Raw genomic sequence first — 14789 nt, forward strand, 5'->3', positions numbered from 1 at the left:
ACACGTGTCTGTAGTGGAAATCACTGTCTGGGCTCAGGAACACTTCAGAAAACCATCGTCTGTGAAAACAGCTCATTACTGCATCCACAAATGCAAGTTAAAATCAGATATAAACAATATCCAGAAACACCGTCAACCTCTCTGGGCCTGAGCTCTTTTACGATGGACTGAGGTGAAGTGGAAAACTGTCCCGAAGTCTGACGAATCAAAAGTAGAAATTCTTTTTAGAAATCATGGACACCACGTCCTCCAGGCTAAAGAGGAGAGGGACCATCCGGCTTATCATCAGTGCACAGTTCAAAAGCCAGCATCTGTGATGGTATGAGGGTGCATTAGTACACATGACATGGGTAGCTTGTACATCTGGGAAGGTATCATTAATGCTGAATGACATGTTTGAGAGCAATGTGCTGCCATCCAGACAAAATCATTTTCAGGGAAGGCCTTCCTTCTTTCAGCAAGACAATGTCAAACCACTTTCTGCACATATTAAAACTGCATGGCTCCATAGTAAAAAAGAGTCCAGGTGCTAAACTGGCCTGCAGTCCAGCCCTGTCTCCCGTTTAAAACATTTGGCACATTATGAAGCACCAAATATGATAAGAGACCCTGAACTGTTGAGCAACAAAAATTGTATGTCAGGCAAGAATGGGACAACGTTTCTCTTTCAAACCTAGAGCAATTGGTCCCCTCAGTTCCCAAATGTTTACATAGTGCTGGTAAAAGTAGAGGTGATGCAACACAGTCAGTGCGTTTACATGCACATCCAAATCGAGCTACTGTCGGTAATCGAGCTAAGGGTCCCAGCAGGGGTGCCAGAGAAATCCAATCCTACATGCACACAAGGAAATCGAGCTATTGTGTGAGGTACATTGTGCACCTGAGCCACAGGTGGCGCTACACGCCCCATCGTGTTGGTACACTTCCGGTTGTCATCATGAAGAGCTATTCAAGAGTATAAACAAAGTTATCAGAAGAACGACGACGAGGACAGCAACATCGAGATATATTGTTTATATATATATATATATATATATATATATATATATATATATATATATATATATATATATTTTCAACTCCTTAAGCTGAATGAGCATGAACTCTATTTCCTCATTGCTCCAGAAGTGCACGTTTCTACTACTGTTGTCATGCCGACCGAGGCTGTTGTGTTTCCCGCTTGTGGTCTCGTCACTTCCGGAAGGGGCAGTGCTGAAGTAAGTAGCTCGACTACATGGCTCGATAGGGTTTACATGCACTAAGTAGTTCGGCAAAAATCGCATAATCTAGGTCGTGTAGCTCGATTACGAGAAATCCAGTTCGGTTCTATTTCAGCCGAGCTAAGGTGTTTCCATGGCATTTAGAACTTCGATTTCAGTCGAGCTACGGCACAAATTCGATTTTCTCTATGTGCATGTAAACGCACTGACTGGTAAACATGCCCCTGTCCCAAATTTTTTGAAATGTGTTGCTGACATCAAATTTAAAATGAGCATATATTTTTCAAAAAACAATAAAATTTCTCAGTTTCAACATTTGATATGTTGTCTTTGTACTATTTTCAATTAAATATAGGGTTTCCATGATTTGCAAATTATCAGTCTTTTTTTATTTACAATTTACACAGCATCCCAACTTTTTTGGAACTGGGGTTGTATAACAAAGACAGATTTCATCTTGAGGTGCAGGGGGAAAAAAAAAAAACTCCCTGGAAAACCAAAATGTATTTCTGGTGAAACCACATCTGGCAAATTGCTTGCCATCCAGCTGAAAAGACCATCCAGTAAGAACAGATGCATCAAGTGGTGCTTCAAGCCAAACCTGGGCATTCTCAGTCTGCCCGCAACATTCTCTTTCCATACAGTGACTCCAGATTTCTGGTGCAGGAAAAAAAGCCGAATGAATTGTCAGGACCTTAAGTGATTCACAGAGTACTTTCAGACACTGAATGCGTTTCCAAAGTGGGAGTTTTATGGGAGGAAAATACAACTTCCAAGTTTCTAAGAGCATGGTCTGACCAAAGCAGACACAATATGTTACTGGAAAGACGCTGGACATAGAAATGGGAAAAAGGCTGACCAGGGACATGAAACGCAGAACCCCCAAAGTGCAGTCAGTCATGTTTTTGACTTTAATGTCACCTGGCAGATTTGCTAACATCAATAAGCAAATGGTCACACGTTGAGTTTCACCATTCAAACATTTGGCTCTAATAGTCCTGAGTTACATTCCTTTAAATAAGTCTCCTGTTCCCTTTATATGTTTTCCTCATTTCGGTGTGAAAAGTGAGGTAAGCCAGAAATGTACTGTCCATCAATGGTGCATTTCTAAGCTCTACGTCGCATTGTTGACACAGAGCAGGTATGGCGTATTATATCAGTGATGTACACAATTATACAACAAAAAGGTCACGCACATGAATTAATAAAGTGGGTATGTCTGAGGCAATTCAGATGGAGCAGCTGTGCCAGCAACAATGACGTTATTCTTGAATTTGTGAAGGGAATCATAAGTCACACTCACTTTTTCCAAGCACTTTGGAAGACCAGACTGAAGTTTCTTAAAAATCTTTTAATCCTTTGTCTTCTGTATTCCATTCAGTCCTTTGTCACCATGGTGCATCAGAATGAAAGGTTTATCTAACTGAATATTTTTTTTTCCTAAGCTGTAATGGTGTCGCAGGCAAGAGATATTTTATGCATCTTTGTGCATTTTATTTCCTTTTTAAAATCTTAATTCAGATACTAATCAATCTTTAAGAGAACATAAAGAAGTCATCAAAGGAGCAAACTGAAACCTTGGATTTACGGTCTAAGCATCTGACAATTTTATGATTTTATGATATTGAGCCATAAAGTTTTGACTTTCGATAAAGTCAAAGTAGATACAACTTTCTAACTTGATATGTTATATATAATTTTAAGCAGCATTTGGTTTAAAACATGTTAAACCTTAGTCATATAATACTAACTCACTCACACCAAAAGTTCATACAGAAACATATAAATACAAAGGTCTGAAAATATAATCACAGTTCACAATAGGAAACGAACTCAAAGTTGCCTCTATTCTGGCCGTTCAGTATAATGTAAGATCATTTCTTTGCATGTCCTGAGGTAAGCTCGGAATGAGGGGCCCCTCTCAGACTCGGGGTGGGAGGAAACGTGTGCTGTTCCTTGGCTGGAAGCATTATGTGAGTGGGAATGGACTTACCATCTGTGGTTTCCACTCCCACCAGTGGTTCTCCTTCTCCAAGGCCATAGGCAGCATAAACAGAAACCGTGTAGCGTGTCTCTGGTGTCAGCCCCTCAAGCACGGTGGTGGTGACATCACCAGGCACTGTTTTCTCCCCAGCCTCATCGGAGAACAAGGATTTCCAGGTGACCCGGTAATGGCGAACATTGCCAGGTGCTGCTGTCCAGAAGACAGCAAAGCTGGACTCAGTGACATCCTTTGTGACCAAGTCTTTAGGAGAGCCAAGCACTGAGAAAGAGAAGCAGGCAAAAATGTTAAAAATAGATCGGCAGCAAATACAAAAATAGAGCTGCACAATCAAGGACTTTATCTTGTACAAGAGATGGCAAGCTCTTATTCAGCTTATATCATATATCACACCGATATTCTAATAATGTGATGAGTTGATGCTGAAGCAACCCACAAACATCATTAAATCTAAACCAGTCCAGCTTAACGCTTGACATTTTTACAATATAACATTAAATAACACCCCAAGAAAGCTCTGCAAAACTAATCACTCTGTCTGTCACCAAGACCTTCAGTATTCTATGCCCAGTGTTATTTTCCATTCTAACAAGAAATTCAATCCATAAAACACAGGCGCTACTCTTTTCACTCCCCCATTACACCCCCCCCCCCCCACCCTTTTTTCTCACTTTTTCACTGGAATAAAAGAGAGGAAAGAGAACTCAATGGGGAGTGATTTAGGGTAGTGTTGACTGGTCGCCATTGAATATTTGGCAGTACATGGTGTCCTGTGTATCATTCAGACCACAGGGTGGCTACCTGTCTCCTACAGCCCTTCTTAACCACCTACAGAGTTCTGCTCAGCTAACACAGACACACAGTTGCTGGCCATATGGTGATTCAGTTAATAGCTAAGGCAATAGACTAGATGTTCCTCTATCTGAGAATGTGTGCTATATACTCATCTCATTATCTCTAGCCGCTTTATCCTTCTACAGGGTCGCAGGCAAGCTGGAGCCTATCCCAGCTGACTATGGGCGAAAGGCGGGGTACACCCTGGACAAGTCGCCAGGTCATCACAGGGCTGACACATAGACACAGACAACCATTCACACTCACATTCACACCTACGGTCAATTTAGAGTCACCAGTTAACCTAACCTGCATGTCTTTGGACTGTGGGGGAAACCGGAGCACCCGGAGGAAACCCACGCGGACACGGGGAGAACATGCAAACTCCGCACAGAAAGGCCCTCGCCGGCCCCGGGGCTCGAACCCAGGACCTTCTTGCTGTGAGGCGACAGCGCTAACCACTACACCACCGTGCCGCCCTGTGCTATATACTGTATGGGGAAATTATTAACATAAAGTAGAAAAAAAAGCCCTATGGGGCTAAAACTGAGACATCCAGCTTCTTGTTTTGCTCTTAGTGGGCGAAAAACCTCAGCATGTGGCTATTCCGTTTGAGGTTTGCGATAGATTTTGCTCACTAGGTGGTTAGATTCAGTATGAGATATAATCTTGGTGTGGGAAGTAATGAATTTGAAAAAGCACTGTTGCTGACTTCCCAGCTCTTAAAACCCATCACATATAATGTGCCATGGCAACTGTACTGTAGCTGCCAACGTGTCTTGATCCAAGATAGGTCTCACATCCAAGTGCAAATTTCTGACATTACCAGAGTACTACAGGGATCAGAGCATATGGTAATGACTCCTGCAGACAATAGTCCTTTTTCATCAATAATATATAGAAATAACTAAACACTAGTGGGTGAGGTTACACATCGTAGAACCACACTGGTATTTTAATAAGTTTGCAGTGAAGCATTCAAACTCAAAGTAAAGCCTAATTAGCATGCAAATGAAGATAAAATCTGCAAAACACAATCATTCACCGCACCAAGTAAACCATTTTCAAAAGCTAAACTGGTTTGGAATGCCAGACTGAAACATACTGTAGGTGCTGGCACTGCTGTGGGCATAATTAGTAATGATATGATTCCTTTTGGAGAAGTTGCAGTGACCAACTGGAAGTAACACTTGGACCATTTGGGGTTTTATTTTTCTTTTAATTGAGCAGACAGTTTCTCCACAAACAATAAAGGCAGATCATGTCAGGCACATTTAAGACTTCTATTCACCCTAATTTACGAGAACCAATAACAACACAGCAGGTCCTTTCTGTTACATGGCTTACTCCAAAGAGACCTAAGCCCCAAACAAACCACACAAATAACCAATGTGTTCCTGAGCTGCCAAGAGATCATGATCAGCTGGAAAATTCTGCTAGCGTAGTCCACAAATCCAGCATTTCAGATGAGCACAGATGAACCCCAGATTCCCATATCAACATGCCAATTGTACAGAGGATTTCCATATTTTGGGGAACAGCTTACCCAGTGCTAATCAAAACACTAGTGAACATTAATTCATGCCAGATTTGTTCAAATCTTTTAGGTCAGAACATCCATTTTAATCCGGGCAGAGGGCTGGAAGTGAGGGGTAAAACATTCTCCTTACTCTGTCTCTTTTTTCTCATTTCAGCAATTAATCATATGGGTGAAAACCAGACAGCCCTGGACTGTGGACTCAAAACCTGGCAAGGGCAAAAAACTGGAATGATTCAAGCAAATGGACTGTGAGGAGACAAGTGAATCAATGGAAGTATTGTTACGAAGTCTATTATTACAAAGTCCAGATATACACTACCGTTCAAAAGTTTGGGGTCACCCAGACAATTTTGTGTTTTCCATGAAAAGTCACACTTTTATTTCCCACCATAAGTTGTAAAATGAATAGAAAATATAGTCAAGACATTTTTCTGGCCATTTTGAGCATTTAATCGACCCCACAAATGTGATGCTCCAGAAACTCAATCTGCTCAAAGGAAGGTCAGTTTTATAGCTTCTCTAAAGAGCTCAACTGTTTTCAGCTGTGCTAACATGATTGTACAAGGGTTTTCTAATCATCCATTAGCCTTCTGAGGCAATGAGCAAACACATTGTACCATTAGAACACTGGAGTGAGAGTTGCTGGAAATGGGCCTCTATACACCTACTGTATGGAGATATTGCACCAAAAACCAGACATTTGCAGCTAGAATAGTCATTTACCACATTAGCAATGTAAAGAGTGTATTTCTGATTAGTTTAAAGTGATCTTCATTGAAAAGAACAGTGCTTTTCTTTCAAAAATAAGGACATTTCAAAGTGACCCCAAACTTTTGAACGGTAGTGTAACAGCATCTTAAAATAACACATAATTCAGAAATTTTCATTTTAAATCTAAATAATATTAAACACAAATAGTCAAACCAATTACTGTTAACAAAAGCAATGAGTAAAGTGTGGAAAATAAAGTTTCTACAAAAGAACTAGCCAGGTAATAATAATAATAATAATAATAATAAAGGGCGGCACGGTGGTGTAGTGGTTAGCGCTGTCGCCTCACAGCAAGAAGGTCCTGGGTTCGAGCCCCGGGGCCGGCGAGGGCCCTTCTGTGTGGAGTTTGCATGTTCTCCGCGTGGGTTTCCTCCGGGTGCTCCGGTTTCCCCCCACAGTCCAAAGACATGCAGGTTAGGTTAACTGGTGACTCTAAATTGACCATAGGTGTGAATGTGAGTGTGAATGGTTGTCTGTGTCTATGTGTCAGCCCTGTGATGACCTGGCGACTTGTCCAGGGTGTACCCCGCCTTTCGCCCGTAGTCAGCTGGGATAGGCTCCAGCTTGCCTGCAACCCTGTAGAAGGATAAAGCGGCTAGAGATAATGAGATGAGATGAGATGAATAATAATAAAAATCAACTTTAGAAAAAGGTTTTCACAAAAGAGTTGACAGGGAATCCTCTCTGATAGGCAGAGTCAGATTTAAGGGAAGTCTAGGTGGACAAGCTGAAGATTTTTATATTTAATCTAGAATTAATACTATAAAAATTATAAATTCATTAAATTCTAGTTTAGGGCGGCACGGTGGTGTAGTGGTTAGTGCTGTCGCCTCACAGCAAGAAGGTCCTGGGTTCGAGCCCCGTGGTCGGCGAGGGCCTTTCTGTGTGGAGTTTGCATGTTCTCCCCGTGTCCGCGTGGGTTTCCTCCGGGTGCTCCGGTTTCCCCCACAGTCCAAAGACATGCAGGTTAGGTTAACTGGTGACTCTAAATTGACCGTAGGTGTGAATGTGAGTGTGAATGGTTGTCTGTGTCTATGTGTCAGCCCTGTGATGACCTGGCGACTTGTCCAGGGTGTACCCCGCCTTTCGCCCGTAGTCAGCTGGGATAGGCTCCAGCTTGCCTGCGACCCTGTAGAACAGGATAAAGCGGCTAGAGATAATGAGATGAGAATGAAATTCTAGTTTATAAAGTAACTGCAAACACAAACCCTTAATTCAAGCCATAAATTTTGAACTACTTTCAAGGTGAAACAAGGTCATTCAGACAATAGAGTAAGCATGGTTCTATTGAATAACTTCTTCCAAATGCCTTAGAATTCTTTCACATTTTAGTATATTATAGTACATGCCCAAAGGCATTCAGGTTTGGCTTTTCTCCCACCTCTTTTTTTTTTCCAACCACTGCCAACGGGTAACAGTGTTCATTTGTAACAGCAGTCCGTTGGGCCAAATGGTCTACAACAAGCTAATGAAGTGTGTTGTCCACAGGGAACCTAAGCGTGGGGAATTCTCCACACAACCACACTCAGCCCAGGGCTTCTCTCAGACGCTCTTTGTAATTGTCCTGAATGTCTCTTGCCTCCCACAAAGGGTTTCAGGAAGTTTATGGCAAATAACACAAAGAATCCTGTGTCTGCTACAGTGACATAGAGCTCTGGGACATAGCTGAGAGAAATGAATCTTTTAACTGACTCCGCATGGGAGGCATACAGACTCAGCATATAGACTCAGCATAAATTGCAGTGCAGCAACACAAGTAACTCCTGAAATGTGTTCTGAGAGAGAAGCTGGTGAAAATATTAGGCACAGAGCAAGGACTGAAGTAGCTGTCTCAAACAAAACAGCTTCAGACGTTCTATAACCACAAAGCCATTTACTTTTCAAACTACACTTTGTTTGAGGGTTTAATTTAATTTCCTGGTGCAGTGAAAATCATTCATGGTGAACGAGATGCTTGACTGCTTATTTCTCACACACTCACAAACACGAGCTGCAGCTTATGTGTGATGAAAACACAGAAAATCACCAATATGTAATTCCAATAAAATAAAAACTTGCATATAAATGGCATCCATGCAGTCCATCACTGCCTACTCTCAGTAAAATAAGCAAAAAACCAATAAATAAAAATATTGCCACCTGTGGCAGAAACACAGATTCATTCTCTTGAGCCAACTCTCGTTGAATACAAACAACTTCTGCCAACATTATTGCATCGTTAGAGGTGTGAAGGGGTAGTAGAACAGACCATTGGTATTATACTTTAACAGAGATCGTCTTTACCAAAGTGTTACGTTTAACATGTGTTTAAATTCTTTTCATGTGAAAAATTAAAGAGAGGTGAGGGGTGCTAGAGCTTAAGCTAGCAACTTTACAAGTGGTTAAAATGTTTTATACTTGTGTGTGTGTGTGTGTGTGTGTGTGTGTGGACCCTTTTCACGTGACGTCACGACAAACGCGGCCGCCATTTTGGACATGTACTACCAGTAGTTTACCACAGCCAGCATTGAGGAATGGCAGCAAAGAAAGTGTTTATTTTCAGCAAGACTTCCATCATGCCACTATATTGTTGTGCACCTGGATGTAGTAACCATCAACAAACAAGGCAAGGGTTATCATTTTATCGGATCCCGGTAGATACTGACCGACGGAGAAGATGGATAGTGGCATACCAACGCTTGTGTAGTGACCACTTTGTTGGAGGTAAGACGAATAAAATTAGCCAGAAAAGGCATTACATTGCTGTTAACATTCCATTCTAGTTTACTGTAATTATGATCTGGCAGGGGCGGCACGGTGGTGTAGTGGTTAGCGCTGTCGCCTCACAGCAAGAAGGTCCTGGGTTTGAGCCCCGGGGCCGGCGAGGGCCTTTCTGTGTGGAGTTTGCATGTTCTCCCCGTGTCTGCGTGAGTTTCCTCCAGGTGCTCCGGTTTCCCCCACAGTCCAAAGACATGCAGGTTAGGTTAACTGGTGACTCTAAATTGACCGTAGGTGTGAATGTGAGTGTGAATGGTTGTCTGTGTCTATGTGTCAGCCCTGTGATGACCTGGTGACTTGTCCAGGGTGTATCCCGCCTTTTGCCCGTAGTCAGCTGGGATAGGCTCCAGCTTGCCTGCGACCCTGTAGAACAGGATAAAGCGGCTAGAGATAATGAGATGAGATGAGATGATCTGGCAGCTATTTACACCGGATCCAGTGTAAATAGCTGCCGGAGCCAACGTCCGAGGTTCCGGAGCGCGCTAGCTCGCGGCCAGCCGGAGCGCGCTCCGGCAAGCTCGGACGTTGGCTCCGGCAGCTATTTACACTGGATCCGGTGTAAATAGCTGCCAGATCATAATTACAGTAAACTAGTAAATACAGTTTTCTGCATCTCGCTCCTTTTTCTTTTATGTTTGTCGCCTTCCTCGCATTCAAACCGATTCGAGCCGAAGTTCACTACATGTCCAAAATGGCGGTCGCGTTTACGAAGGTCACGTGACTGAAAAGGGTCTATACCGTATATGTATGTATATATGAGTGTTTAGTCTACGTCTAGTTCATATCTAGAGTGTTTATACTGTTTATATTGTCTGTTTGAGTGTTTAGTCTGTGTGTAGTTCTTATCTAGTGTTTACACTGTTTATATTGTCTGAGTGTTTAGTCTATGTCTTGTTTTATCTAGTGTTTATACTGTTTATTTATACTGTTTATATTGTTTGTCTGAGTGTTTAGTCTATGTCTAGTTCCTATCTAGAGTGTTTATACTGTTTATATTGTTGTTTGTTTTTTTTTCAATTATTCTATTTTTATTTATTGCATTGCCTGTTTGCACCGTGGGTCAGAGAGGACTGAAATTTCATCTGTGCTGTACGTCGAGCATGTATAGCGTATTTGACAATAAAGTTGACTTGACTTGACACTTTCCAAATAGTCATAAAAATGTTAATAAACCATGAAAATGCTTTCTAAAAAGGTGCAGGTGAGGATCAGCTTAAGCAAATGAAATTTTATATCACATTTTCTTTAATTCGTTAAATTTAGTAACCGATCTCTGATTAAGATGCAACACTTTCTTGTCAACACTCAGGAAACTGCAAGCGAATGTTACCATCACTATGAAATCTACTAGCTGCCACCATGGACTCTTTACCCTGTTGTACATCTCCTCTCCAGCTAGGGCCAGACCACCTAATGACAAACTGACTACATTCACATCTGTCTGTAACCCAACACCAGCAACACTTACACACTTTTTTGCCCTTTCACCACATTCACTGCAGAACATAAGCAGGTCTGTGTGAAGTCCCACGAGGGGGAAACCCAGGGGACACACAGGGAAGTCCTTAGTCAGCCAGACAGCCTCAATCACTTCAGCTGAGTCAGACAAGGCAAATCAGGGCCTCAAACAGAGGGCCTGCTGTTGTAAGATGACCAGTACCAGACCCTAATGTCATAGTGGGCTGCTATTTAGCAGAAACAGATGCCTCCATCACTCAGTATTTGTTATTTCAGCCTGAGTCAGTCATTCATTTGCAACTTCACAAACACAAATAAACAAAGCAAGTTTCACAGAGACAAGGGAAATTACAAATGTGTCTAAAAGAGACTTCCCTTCCCTCGAGAAGCTCTTACAACAGCCAGAAACAAAAGAACATGAAAGTGTGTGTTCCTCCAAGAAGAACATTCTCACTTTATGGGACTTCCTTCATCCTAGAGTTCTTAATAGTTGCACATGTGCAAGACAAACTGCCAATATCTTTACTGGTCAAGACTAAAGGAGTATGAAACTAAGATGGCAAAATATACACACAACCCTATGCATCTTCTTGGTTACACTGGGGGGGGGGGATAACTTTGTGGTTTCCCAAAAAAAAAAAAAAAAAATGTAATAAATGTTAACATGTACATTTTTATTTGAGGCGTCATCATCATTGACTTGACCATATTAAATATTTATGGTCAAGACCAATATAGAATGGAAAGAATATGTCCTCAACACTAAGAAGAGGCCATGATCATACAGTGTTCTGAAACATGTGACAATCATACAGTGATTGAGACAAGGGTACAATTTTGGGATTTCAGTGGCTTCTGCATGGCTAAGTGCAATCGCTACAAAGGGTGGGTAGCTGTAGGTCTTCATCTGCTGCCCAAAGGTACTTTATTAGATGTTTTTTTTTTTCCCATAAGCTAACCAAGCAACGGCAAGCAATTCAGCAATGTAAACCATAAACATTGTCTTTTAAAGCAGACAGCCATCAGGTTACCTTCCATCTCTTACCTTCCAGTGTGGTGCCTCTTCCCAGGAGAGGCTCTCCCAAGCCAGATGAGTAGCGGGCACTTACAAAAATCTCATATTCCGTGTCTGACAACAGGTTATCGAGCACGGCAGTTGTGGAGTCTCCTTTCACCGAAATCTCTTTCCTCTCACCATCTTCAGGCTTATAAGCTATGTGGTATTGAAGCACATTCCCAGGAGCAGCCTGCCAAGAGAGCTTCATACTGGACTCTGTCTCATCAAAGACCCTCAGATGCCGTGGTGAGCCCTTAACTAAAATAAGATCATTGCTGTGCATTAATACATTGATCATTAAGAATTTCAAAGAGCTGAATATACAATATAATGCCATGAGAATTTATTCCTGCTAAGAATAAATTGATTTTCTTTTTTGTTCAGTGAAGTATCCAAAGATACTTAGTTGCAACAAATGTGAAGGTTGTTAGAGAACCAGTACTATGAAATCTCAAACATCATCAGTGCTGACCTTCTTTGGTGGTGCCGCGAGTGTCCATCGGGGGCCCCATGCCAGATGCATATTCAGCATGAACAGTCACACGATAGGTGGTGATAGGAAACAGCTCCTGTAGTACAATGGTAGTCTGGCTACCCTCAGTCTCTGCCTCCAGTCTCTCTGCACCAGTGATGGGCTCGTAGAACAGTCTATAGCGCAGAACAGCCCCTGGAGCTGCCTGCCATGAAACTCTGAAACTGTCTGTGGTCTCCTCCGTTACCCTGAGGTTACGGACCATTCCTTGTTCTGTGTTGGACAAAAGTGTGAGTCAGTTAGAGAAACGTGTCTGAGTTGTAACCTTAAATAAATTCACATAAAAATAACATTTTATTACTGAGCTTCCTACAGTTAGGTCCATATATATATTTGGACACTGACAAAAAATTTTTTTTACCTGTTTACTGAAACATATTCAAGTTATAGTCATATAATGGACATGGACAAAGTCCAGACTTTCAGCTTTCATTTGAGGGCATCCACATTAAAATTGGATGAAGGGTTTAGGAGTTTCAGCTCCTTAACATGTGCCACCCTGTTTTTAAAGGGACCAAAAGTAATTGGACAATTGACTCAAAGGCTATTTCATGGGCAGGTGTGGGAAATTCCTTCGTTATGTCATTCTCAATTAAGCAGATAAAAGGCCTGGAGTTGATTTGAGGTGTGGTGCTTGCATTTGGAAGATTTTGCTGTGAAGAAAACATGTGGTCAAAGGAGCTATCCATGCAGGTGAAACAAGCCATCCTTAAGCTGCGAAAACAGAAAAATCCCATCCGAGAAATTGCTACAATATTAGGAGTGGCAAAATCTACAGTTTGGTACGTCCTGAGAAAGAAAGAAAGCACTGGTGAACTCATCAATGCAAAAAGACCTGGACGCCCACAGAAGACAACAGTGGTGGATGATCACAGAATAATTTCCATGGTGAAGAGAAACCCCTTCACAACAGCCAACCAAGTGAACAACACACTCCAGGAGGTAGGCATATCAATATCTAAATCTACCATAAAGAGAAGACTGCATGAAAGTAAATACAGAGGGTTCACTGCATGGTGCAAGCCACTCATAAGCCTCAAGAATAAAAAGGCTAGATTGGACTTTGCTAAAAAACATCTAAAAAAGCCAGCACAGTTCTGGAAGAACATTCTTTGGACAGATGAAACCAAGATCAACCTCTACCAGAATGATGAAAAGAAAAAAGTATGGCGAAGGCGTGGTACAGCTCATGATCCAAAGCATACCACATCATCTGTAAAACACGGCGGAGGCAGTGTGATGACTTGGGCATGCATGGCTGCCAGTGGCACTGGGTCACTAGTAGGGCTGCTCGATATTGGAAAAAATCAATATCACGATTTTTTCAGTAAATATCGATATCGCGATTTTTAAAACGATATTTATACACCTTTTTTTAAAGCCCCGATCATCAACACCCGAGGCACCGGGCCACATTTTTATAGTACAGGCCTCATAGGCTACCTGTCAACCCTTCCCGTTGTACCCTGAAACGCCTTTTACTTAAACTATTTACTGTGCAAGCGCATACTTTGCATAGGTCCTATAGCCTGCACAAGGCTCACGTTCTGCTCACTCAACATTTCCGATCACAGAGGATGGAGCCAGCGCTGGTATTACCAGTGATTACTGCGTAACGTCCACACTGGCTCGTAGCCAGCCAAGGATAAAATCTCTCTCTCACACACTACAACGTAAGCTTGTGTGTTGTTAAGACACCAACATTAAACACGCACACACACGGACTGGCCATTGGGAGTAGCAGGAGTTTTCCCGGTGGTTCAGCGTGGGCCGGCGGAGAAAAAAACAAAAGAGTTGCGCGCTGGCCTTTAATATGATAAGCAATGTTAACAGTTTCTTTAAGAAACTGTTAACATTGCTTATCATATTAAAGGCCAGCGCGCAACTTTTTTTTCTCCACCGGCCCACACTGAACCACCGGCACACCGGGAAAACTCCCGCTACTCCCGATGGCCAGTCCGTGTGTGAACACGCACAATATAGAGACAAGTCCTTAAGAATTAACATACATGAAAATAGCTCAGCGGCATGTAAACATTCCCTGAAAGTGTAGGTGGCACTGCGGCTAGATGCTACGTGAAATGGCACAAGGCAAACACCATGCTTCGCTCAGTCAACAGACAAAATCCACGAACCCAGTAGTCCTCCTACTACTGTGGGTTAGTGTTCTGTGGCCAAAAACACCCTATGCACAGTCATTCCAAAACATCCCCACTAGTTGCAGGTTATGTCTCAAATACAGATATGCGTTGTGGATTAAGCGATCTATTTTCAAGCATCAGGCTTCTCTTCCTTCATCTTCCAAATGTGGACTCCGCTATCTTTTTGGCATGTCAGCATTGAAATACCATTTGCAGAGATATTTCACTCACCATTAGGAAAAGTAAAAGCAACACATGATTAGGGCTACATGATTAGCAGGGGGACACCGTTTTAAGCGCACGGAATTTTTAAAACAATGTAATTACATCTGAGTCCGTCTACATCGCGCAATAAACCCGTCCTTAGCAGAACCTACTTCAAAGCATGATGCTAGCTGCAGATGCACAAGTCAAAATCAAATGAACCCAAGTAAACATGCCGCGGCGGGCAACATTAATAACCAAATTGCCTTACCT

General features: G+C 42.2%; 1 protein-coding gene across 6 annotated transcripts in view; it reads right to left on the reverse strand.

Annotated features, from left to right (window-relative positions):
* col12a1a (collagen, type XII, alpha 1a) overlaps nucleotides 1-14789 on the reverse strand; it is an 89368-nt gene that overhangs the window by 60933 nt on the left and 13646 nt on the right. For 4 of the 6 annotated variants that reach the window (XM_060934318.1, XM_060934315.1, XM_060934316.1 and 1 more), the window contains 3 exons: nucleotides 12112-12384; nucleotides 11628-11897; nucleotides 3214-3483 (listed from right to left, as the gene is read on the reverse strand). The exons of 1 other annotated variant lie outside the window; for it this stretch is intronic. In XM_060934318.1, the coding sequence (XP_060790301.1) occupies nucleotides 3214-3483; nucleotides 11628-11897; nucleotides 12112-12384 (813 nt within the window). Of the gene's footprint in view, nucleotides 1-3213; nucleotides 3484-11613; nucleotides 11898-12111; nucleotides 12385-14789 lie in introns of those variants that run through there. One more of the 6 variants, XM_060934320.1, reaches the window with a different exon arrangement.

This window comes from Neoarius graeffei, chromosome 11, assembly GCF_027579695.1.
Source record: "Neoarius graeffei isolate fNeoGra1 chromosome 11, fNeoGra1.pri, whole genome shotgun sequence".
NCBI classification, from domain to species: domain Eukaryota; kingdom Metazoa; phylum Chordata; class Actinopteri; order Siluriformes; family Ariidae; genus Neoarius; species Neoarius graeffei.